This window comes from Procambarus clarkii, chromosome 40 (genome assembly GCF_040958095.1).
Source record: "Procambarus clarkii isolate CNS0578487 chromosome 40, FALCON_Pclarkii_2.0, whole genome shotgun sequence".
Taxonomy (NCBI): domain Eukaryota; kingdom Metazoa; phylum Arthropoda; class Malacostraca; order Decapoda; family Cambaridae; genus Procambarus; species Procambarus clarkii.
This window is the reverse complement of record NC_091189.1, coordinates 16,026,556-16,037,043: the sequence shown is the minus strand read 5'-3', so window position 1 is coordinate 16,037,043 and position 10,488 is coordinate 16,026,556. Positions and strand designations below refer to the sequence as shown.

The 10,488-nt window shown below is 42.5% G+C and overlaps 1 protein-coding gene across 1 annotated transcript in view; it reads left to right on the top strand.

Moving 5' to 3' along the window:
• Positions 1-479: 479 nt before the first annotated feature.
• Positions 480-10,488, top strand: part of LOC123753416 (potassium channel subfamily K member 16) — a 19,884-nt gene continuing 9,875 nt past the window's right edge. Inside the window, exons 1-3 of the mRNA XM_069338736.1 lie at positions 480-4,136; positions 5,450-5,562; positions 6,186-6,402. Coding sequence (XP_069194837.1) covers positions 4,097-4,136; positions 5,450-5,562; positions 6,186-6,402 — 370 coding nt within the window. The 5' untranslated portion in view covers positions 480-4,096. The remainder of the gene's footprint in view (positions 4,137-5,449; positions 5,563-6,185; positions 6,403-10,488) is intronic.

Here is a 10,488-nt window from a genome sequence, read left to right as displayed (position 1 = left end):
GTGGAAGCCGTGACAGCTGACTAACACCCAGGTACCTATTTACTGCTAGGTAACAGGGGCATAGGGTGAAAGAAACTCTGCCCATTGTTTCTCGCCGGCGCCCGGGATCGAACCCGGGACCACAGGATTACAGTCCAGCGTGCTGACCGCTCGGCCGACCGGCTCCCGGTCGTGTGTGTGTGCAACCCGTTCTCGCACTTTCTTACAGTCATTATTGACTTATTAAATACGTGCATATGTGACATACTAAACATACTAGTTTACCTTGAAAAGATTCATAGAAAACACCGACCTTACCTAACCTTCTTAGTATGTTAAGATAAGCATCTTATTGCTTCGTAATTACAATTATTACTTAACCTATTATAGGTATAGGTTATTGACTATACGAAACTATACTATATTGACTATACGAAAGTGCGAGAACGGGTTGCAAGTGTGTGTGGCAGGAGCGGCACTTCCCAGAGGTTTACAGAGGCAGTGTTTGTTTAGGCAGGAGAGTGTGGTGAACTACCAGCCGGTGCCATATGGTCCAGTGCCCCGCTAAATGCTGCATCTTCACCTACACGGGCACCTGCCCTTCCAACGCCACCTACCCTCTCCACATGCATCTTCACCTGCCTCTTCCCCCTCCCCTGTCCCATCACCTTCATCTACCCCTTCACTTTCCCCTACCCTTTCACATCCGTCTCCCCGCCTTCGTTAGTGCCGAGGGAATCAGTGTACATTACGCAATATACCCTGAGTTATGCATGGAAAATGAAACGAAAATGACGAACGGTTTCTTGTTTACAACATTATCAAGGAAACACAGGTAGAGGACATAAGGGTTGTGGATTATATATCTGAAACAAGTTTTTTGTATTATCCTTGCATAGTGCCGAGATATAATGAATTATACAACGACCCTCCTGTAGGCAATCACTACGACGATTAACACAACTTTCATCACGCAAATTATGATAAATTTAAGTGGAATTTGCCTGTAATTGGACGAGGCAGGTATAGACTACCTCAGCACAGGTGTGACGAGGGAAAAGTGTATATTAATGAGTCCTAATTTACAGCGGTCTACGTCCTCGACTCACAATTGGGGGATCCCCAGTTCGATCCCTGGGTGGGATAAAAATGATTGAACACATTTCTTTTGACCTGATGCTATTGTTCATCTAGCAGTAAAATAGGGTACGCCGGAGTTAGGCAACTGTTGTGGGTTGCATCCTAGTGAGGGGTGAGTAGTTCAACTGATATGAACACGAACTCTGCAGATTTTGAAAGGGAAATTGACAACATATTGTACTCATATCCATGCACTCAGTCCCGGGTACAGACTCATGGAATTCAATATTTAGAATAAAATGCAAAGTGCCAGTAGTGGAGGCACTCAGTATAGTGTGGAGAAAAATCTTGGACACTGGAGGGACACTAGAAGCGCTGAAAGCAGCAGATACAGTTCCCCTACACAAGGAAGGCCGCACAACATTGGATAAGAATTACAGACAAGTCGCACTAACGTCCCACATAATACAAGTTTTTGAGAGAGTGATCAGGAGTCAGATCTCCAGTTTTATAGAGGCCATTGACCTCCACAACCCAGGTCAACATGGATTTAGAGCGGGACGATCATGCCTTTTGCAGCTACTCGACCACTACACAAAATCACTGATGCATTAGAAGAAAAACAGAATGCAGATTGATATACACGAACTTTGCAAAGGCATTTGATAAATGTGACCATGGAGTGATAGCCCGTAAAATGAGATCAGTAGGGATAACAGGTAAAGTAGGGCGATGGATATTAAAACTATGTGGGACGCGTGGGGTTTCATCATGGACGCGCGGGGTCCATGGTTCGAGTCTCCTAGAGCCCAGGTGGATGGAATGGATATTCAATTTTTAGAAACAGAACACAAAGAGTAACAGTCAACCAAATAAAATCGAGTACAGGCAAGGTTAAAAGCTCTGTACCACAGGGCACGGTCCGTGTACCACTGCTTTTCCTTATTCTCATATCAGACAAAGTCGCTTTGTGTCATCTTTTGCAGATGACACAAAAATCAGAATGAAAATTACTTCTATAGAAGACATTAATAAACTACAAGCAGATATTCATATAGTTTTCGACTGGGCAGCAGAAAATAACATGATGTTTAACAGTGGTAAATGCTGGGTACTTAGGTACGGTAAAAATTAAGACCTTAAACAAAATACAGAGTACAAAACAGAATCAAATCTGTCAATAGTAGGAAAGCAACATGTAAAGGATCTGGATATAATGATGACTAACAATTATCGTTTAGGGAGCATAACCAAAAAAATATTGCATCAGATAAAAGATAATAAAATGGATTACGAGAACCTTTAAATCCATCGCAATGCTCATACCATTCAAATCACTGGCGCTCTCCCATCTTCAGTACTGCTCGATACTTATTTCCCCCTTCAGAGCAAGAGAGACTGCTGAAACAGAGGGAATGCAGAGAATATATACGGCACACAAATACACGGTAAAGCAACTAAATTATTGGGATTATCTCAAAGCTCTCAAAATATACTCTATAGAAAGGGTGGCTTGATCTCTATCACTCAATCAATCTAAGCAACAGTGTGTTGGACCAAGCTCTCACAAATTAAGCCTGGCTCCGGACCGGGCTGGGGAAGTAGAAGATCCTCACGCAGAACCTCATCCAGGAACAATCCAGGAGGGCTTCGATACAAGCCTGATCTGTACAGGCTTCCTGTCTTCGTCAACGGCAGTTATTATAATTAAATAATCCGAGCAAAGTTATATGTGGTGCCTTCGAGACCGAAAGATAAAATATACGTAATCAAATATAGATTAGTTCCATCATAGAAGCCTCCTACTGGGGGTTGGTTACAGTGTGCTAACATGGTGATTGATCTATTGAACAAATTACCGGGCAACATAATCTTCGTGGCATAACGTGATTGTTTCAAGCGTTGGTTAAACATGTATACAAATGACTCTGGAGGGATATAAATACGAGCTGACTTGCATGAACCAATAGGCCTTCTATAGTATCATTAATTCTTATGCTCTTATGTATTATACTTTATAGTTTGACCAAGGAATAAAAGCATATACAAGTTGTGATAGATTATTAAAACAAGTTATAAAACAATATGAAACGAAAGTTTAGACAAGAAATTAAACATCAAATCTTACACATTGATGTTTACGATGATTGATTGAAGCCATTGTTTGTTTACATCTTAGCGATGACGTAAGAGAGTATTCTGGGTTGCCACCCCAGGATGGAGGCTGATGGCGCGGGTGTGAATTTAGAACAAGTCAGTATGATCTTGCGCCGTGTTGGGTCAGGCAATACCTACCCCACTTTCTTCCGAAACAAAATTATAAACATATAAACTTGTATATAAACATATACAATAATAATATAAATAATATAAACAATATATACATAAAACTGGGTATGTAAATTGCATGGAAAGGTAAGCATATTCCATTACGTCATTAGTAAATATATATGTAAACAAACTATGACGTCACCCATGCCTTGTGAGACCCATAGTGTCATGTCGTATCAATGACATCATAGTTTGCTCGGTGGGTTGGTCTGGGATCAACGACATATCTAGGCCTACAGTAAAATCATATAGGCCTACAATATGGACGCTTTTCATATCTTGAGAGCTGATTGAAATAGAGACGATAAATTTATGCTAATGAAAGAGATGAGAAACATTTTTTGAATTTCAATTACAACAAATATCAACAAAATAAATATCCTTTTCGAAATGAAACAGTAGATGAAAATAACGGTGAAACGGTAAATGATAACAGTGAACCAGTAAACTGAAACAACAGTGAAACAGTATATATATTAGTGGTAAAAAAAAGCAGATTACAGAGGGCAAAAACAGATATATAAAAATTAGAACAGCGATAGCAACAGCGAACGATAATAGCAGCAAAAGCACTAAACAACATTAGCGTTAAAACGGCGAACAGCAATAATAATTCCAAGAGGAATTAATCAATGGATCTGATGAAAATATTTCTGACCAAAAGGTGAACCCGGTCAGAGGAAGCTAACGAGACTGGCGAACAGTTATGTGTACGGAGGAAGCAAACAAGACTGGCGACCAAGAAGGTACGTGCATGGTCACACTGGCAGTGACTGTGTCAGAAGTACAGATATATATATATATATATATATATATATATATATATATATATATATATATATATATATATATATATATATATATATATATATATATATATATATATATATATGATAGATGTAAAGATATATATTACAGAATAGATGTAATGATATATATTACAGGATAAATGTAAAGATTTATATATTGAACTTTGTTGCACCGGACTGATGTATAGTGCACCATTAGAGGTAGATGGGTAGAACCATATCAGAGGCTACATTAACAGAGCAACATTAAGGACTATAAGTGGAGAGGAGCAATATTGTAGAGGGAAGGATACGTATGAATACATGATAGTTTTAAATAATTGTTCTATACAAAATCTGACCTGCCTGTGTATATCGTAGCGACGTTGAGTTACACAGTGTCGTACGTCTGGTAGTGCAGCTGTGAAGAGGGTGTCGTACGTCTGGTAGTGTAGTTGTGTAGAGGGTGTCACACGTCTGGTAGTGCGGTTGTGTAGAGGAGTGTCGTACGTCTGGTAGTGCGGTTGTGTAGAGGAGTGTCGTACGTCTGGTAGTGCAGCTGTGTAGAGGGTGTCGTACGTCTGGTAGTGCAGCTGTGTAGAGGGGTGTCGTACGTCTGGCAGGGTCGCTGAGCAGTGGAGTGTCGTACGCTTGGTAGTACCTCTGTGTAACAGGGTGTCGTTCATCTGGTAATACAGCTGTGTCGTGTGGTGTCATATCGCTGTGCATGGGTGTCGTACGTCTGGTAGTGCCTCTGTAGTCAGGTGTCGTTAGTCTGGTAACGTCAGACAATGTAGTGGATTGTCGCGTGTGATAGCGTTGCCGTGTAATGGAAAGTCGTACGTCTGGTAGTGCAGCTGTATAGGAGAACGGAACTATCAGGAGAAAGTGCCAAACAATTATAACTACATACTACATAGCACTAACTACATAGTTGGTTGGTGCTACATAGCACTTGGAAAGGATCGGGATCAGGATTTAGGATGTGACGGGGGAAAGGAATGGTGCCCAGCCACTTGGACGGTCTGGGATTGAACTCTAACCTGCAAGAAGCGAGACCGTCGCTCTACCGTCCAGCCCAAGTGGTTGTGCTGTGTAGTGAGGTCTCACATGACTGGTAGCACCCTTGTGCAGTGGAATAGCGTACGTCTGGCAGAGTTTTATGACTGTTGGTGAATGTTGTACACGTGACAAAAGCTGTTAGGCACTGATAAATAACAAATGAAAATAACGGATGTCTCTTCATCATTCTTGAATTATACATCTGGCAGGGGTGTGGAGCGAGTGGTGGCAGCGTCTGCGCCAAAATAAACAGATCAGAAAGGCAGTAGGACATGTTTCTCTGCTGCTGCTGCTTCTCCTCTACACAGGCCTCGGCGCTAAGGTAACTAACATTCGCCACAACTTCTGCCTCCAACAAAAGAAAGATATCTTTCTCTGTTGTTATTGTTACTATCACTATTACTGTTATTATCAATTATTGTTGTCATAACTTATTTAATATTTCGTTCCACTTAATATTATTTTCAATATGAATTTGCGAAAGGGAATTTGCTTCATACTTTTGCTTTGATAATCTGTATTAGATTTAGTTTTTTTTTCTCTTACTCTTAGTTTCCATTAGGCCTTTTCCTAACCGATGTCGCAACAATAATTTTAACTTCATCAAACTTGCTACACACTCTCCCTGAAACTATGCACATCCACTTGTACTGGTCAACATGGCGATGGCCTTGCGTCTTGCAGGGTCTGTGTTCGATACCCGATAGTGCAAGTGGCTATGTGTTGTGCCTTCACTTCGTCCCTAAATTCCAGCTCCATGGCCTCGTGTCCAAGCTCCTTGTCTTCGTATCCCAGCTCCTTGTCTTCATATCCCAGCTCCTTGTCCTCATATCCAAGTTCCTTGTCCTCGTATCCCAGCTCATTGTCCTCATATCCCAGCTCCTTGTCTTCATATCCCAGCGCCTTGTCCTCCCGTTCCAGCTCCTTGACCTCACTGTGTTTCAGGTGTTTCAATCACTGGAGCACGAGGTGGAGCAGCAGGAGCAGCAGCAGCTCTGGACGCAGCTGCACCACGAGAGGCAGCGTCTGATTAGGCAGCTCTCGAACTTTACGAACTCACAACAGTACCACCAACAGCCTCAACAGGAACAGTCTCCCCCGCGAGAACAGCACCAACAGGAACAGCACCAACAGCAAGAACAACAAGAACCGGAAGAAAATCGTTAGTAAATGAATACAATATAATGATTTATTATAAAACAGTTGGCTAATTCCTGAATGATCTTCCTAGTTTTTTTATTCATATGAACTTGTTTGTATATGCTGTGTATGATGCCTAGGGGGAAATCCTAGACGAGAATTATAGGGAAAATTTCAGACGGGAATTCTAGGGGGAAAGGGGAATACTTGGGAAACTTCGTGGACTAAAATTCAAGAGAGAAATCCTAATAAGGGAAATGGGACGGGGAAGGAATGGTGCCCAATCACATGGGCTGGACGGTAGAGTGACGGCCTCGCTTCATGCAGGTCGGTGTTCAATCCTTCGACCGTTCACCAAGTGGTTGGGCACCATTCCTTCCCCCCGTCCCATACCAAGTCCTTATCCTGACCCCTTTCAAGTGCTATATAGTCGTAATGGCTTGGCGCTTTCTCCTGACAGTTCCGTTTCCGTTTCGTGTCCAGTATCGTAAGGAATCATTAAAGACTTCTAAAAATAAAAAGGACTATATTTTACAATGAATATATATATATATATATATATATATATATATATATATATATATATATATATATATAACTGAAAACTCACACCCCAGAAGTGACTCGAACCCATACTCCCAGAAGCAACGCAACTGGTATGTACAAGACGCCTTAATCCACTTGACCATCACGACCGGACATAATGAGGTGATAGCCGAGGCTATATGAACCACCCCACCGCCGGCACTCGGATAGTTATCTTGGGCATAGCATTTTACCAAATCACCTCATTCTTTGGGGCACACGTGAGGAACACAAATGCGAACAAGCCTGAATGGTCCCCAGGACATATGCAACTGAAAACTCACACCCCAGAAGTGACTCGAACCCATACTCCCAGAAGCAACGCAACTGGTATGTACAAGACGCCTTAATCCACTTGACCATCACGACCGGACATAATGAGGTGATAGCCGAGGCTATATGAACCACCCCACCGCCGGCACTCGGATAGTTATCTTGGGCATAGCATTTTACCAAATCACCTCATTCTTTGGGGCACACGTGAGGAACACAAATGCGAACAAGCCTGAATGGTCCCCAGGACATATGCAACTGAAAACTCACACCCCAGAAGTGACTCGAACCCATACTCCCAGAAGCAACGCAACTGGTATGTACAAGACGCCTTAATCCACTTGACCATCACGACCGGACATAATGAGGTGATAGCCGAGGCTATATGAACCACCCCACCGCCGGCACTCGGATAGTTATCTTGGGCATAGCATTTTACCAAATCACCTCATTCTTTGGGGCACACGTGAGGAACACAAATGCGAACAAGCCTGAATGGTCCCCAGGACATATGCAACTGAAAACTCACACCCCAGAAGTGACTCGAACCCATACTCCCAGAAGCAACGCAACTGGTATGTACAAGACGCCTTAATCCACTTGACCATCACGACCGGACATAATGAGGTGATAGCCGAGGCTATATGAACCACCCCACCGCCGGCACTCGGATAGTTATCTTGGGCATAGCATTTTACCAAATCACCTCATTCTTTGGGGCACACGTGAGGAACACAAATGCGAACAAGCCTGAATGGTCCCCAGGACATATGCAACTGAAAACTCACACCTCACATTGGATTAAGGCGTCTTGTACATACCAGTTGCGTTGCTTCTGGGAGTATGGGTTCGAGTCACTTCTGGGGTGTGAGTTTTCAGTTGCATATGTCCTGGGGACCATTCAGGCTTGTTCGCATTTGTGTTCCTCACGTGTGCCCCAAAGAATGAGGTGATTTGGTAAAATGCTATGCCCAAGATAACTATCCGAGTGCCGGCGGTGGGGTGGTTCATATAGCCTCGGCTATCACCTCATTATGTCCGGTCGTGATGGTCAAGTGGATTAAGGCGTCTTGTACATACCAGTTGCGTTGCTTCTGGGAGTATGGGTTCGAGTCACTTCTGGGGTGTGAGTTTTCAGTTGCATATGTCCTGGGGACCATTCAGGCTTGTTCGCATTTGTGTTCCTCACGTGTGCCCCAAAGAATGAGGTGATTTGGTAAAATGCTATGCCCAAGATAACTATCCGAGTGCCGGCGGTGGGGTGGTTCATATAGCCTCGGCTATCACCTCATTATGTCCGGTCGTGATGGTCAAGTGGATTAAGGCGTCTTGTACATACCAGTTGCGTTGCTTCTGGGAGTATGGGTTCGAGTCACTTCTGGGGTGTGAGTTTTCAGTTGCATATGTCCTGGGGACCATTCAGGCTTGTTCGCATATATATATATATATATATATATATATATATATATATATATATATATATATATATATATATATATATATATATATATTACGCTTCACTGTTGGAGGTAAATAAAAAATCACTTCTCCAAAATTCATTTTTATTTCTAGTCTGACGCGACACGGGCGCGTTTCGTAAAACTTATTACATTTTCAAAGACTTCACAAATACACAACTGATTAGAACGTATCTCTGATTTTATATCTACATTTGAGTGAGGTGGGAAGGGTGATGTGGCATTAACACAAGACAGAACAGGAGAGGATATTAATAGGGTATTAAAAGTATCAACACAAGACAGAACAGAAACAATGGGTATTGAATAGAAGTGTTTGTAGAAAGCCTATTGGTCCATATTTCTTGATGCTTCTATATTGGAGCGGAGTCTTGAGGTGGGTAGAATATAGTTGTGTAATAATTGGCTGTTGATTGCTGGTGTTGACTTCTTGATGTGTAGTGCCTCGCAAACGTCAAGCCGCCTGCTATCGCTGTATCTATCGATGATTTCTGTGTTGTTTACTAGGATTTCTCTGGCGATGGTTTGGTTATGGGAAGAGATTATATGTTCCTTAATGGAGCCCTGTTGCTTATGCATCGTTAAACGCCTAGAAAGAGATGTTGTTGTCTTGCCTATATACTGGGTTTTTTGGAGCTTACAGTCCCCAAGTGGGCATTTGAAGGCATAGACGACATTAGTCTCTTTTAAAGCGTTCTGTTTTGTGTCTGGAGAGTTTCTCATGAGTAGGCTGGCCGTTTTTCTGGTTTTATAGTAAATCGTCAGTTGTATCCTCTGATTTTTGTCTGTAGGGATAACGTTTCTATTAACAATATCTTTCAGGACCCTTTCCTCCGTTTTATGAGCTGTGGAAAAGAAGTTCCTGTAAAATAGTCTAATAGGGGGTATAGGTGTTGTGTTAGTTGTCTCTTCAGAGGTTGCATGGCTTTTCACTTTCCTTCTTATGATGTCTTCGATGAAACCATTGGAGAAGCCGTTATTGACTAGGACCTGCCTTACCCTACAGAGTTCTTCGTCGACTTGCTTCCATTCTGAGCTGTGGCTGAGAGCACGGTCGACGTATGCGTTAACAACACTCCTCTTGTACCTGTCAGGGCAGTCGCTGTTGGCATTTAGGCACATTCCTATGTTTGTTTCCTTAGTGTAGACTGCAGTGTGGAAACCTCCGCCCTTTTCCATGACTGTTACATCTAGAAAAGGCAGCTTCCCATCCTTTTCCGTCTCGTAAGCTGCCTTTTCTAGATGTAACAGTCATGGAAAAGGGCGGAGGTTTCCACACTGCAGTCTACACTAAGGAAACAAACATAGGAATGTGCCTAAATGCCAACAGCGACTGCCCTGACAGGTACAAGAGGAGTGTTGTTAACGCATACGTCGACCGTGCTCTCAGCCACAGCTCAGAATGGAAGCAAGTCGACGAAGAACTCTGTAGGGTAAGGCAGGTCCTAGTCAATAACGGCTTCTCCAATGGTTTCATCGAAGACATCATAAGAAGGAAAGTGAAAAGCCATGCAACCTCTGAAGAGACAACTAACACAACACCTATACCCCCTATTAGACTATTTTACAGGAACTTCTTTTCCACAGCTCATAAAACGGAGGAAAGGGTCCTGAAAGATATTGTTAATAGAAACGTTATCCCTACAGACAAAAATCAGAGGATACAACTGACGATTTACTATAAAACCAGAAAAACGGCCAGCCTACTCATGAGAAACTCTCCAGACACAAAACAGAACGCTTTAAAAGAGACTAATGTCGTCTATGCCTTC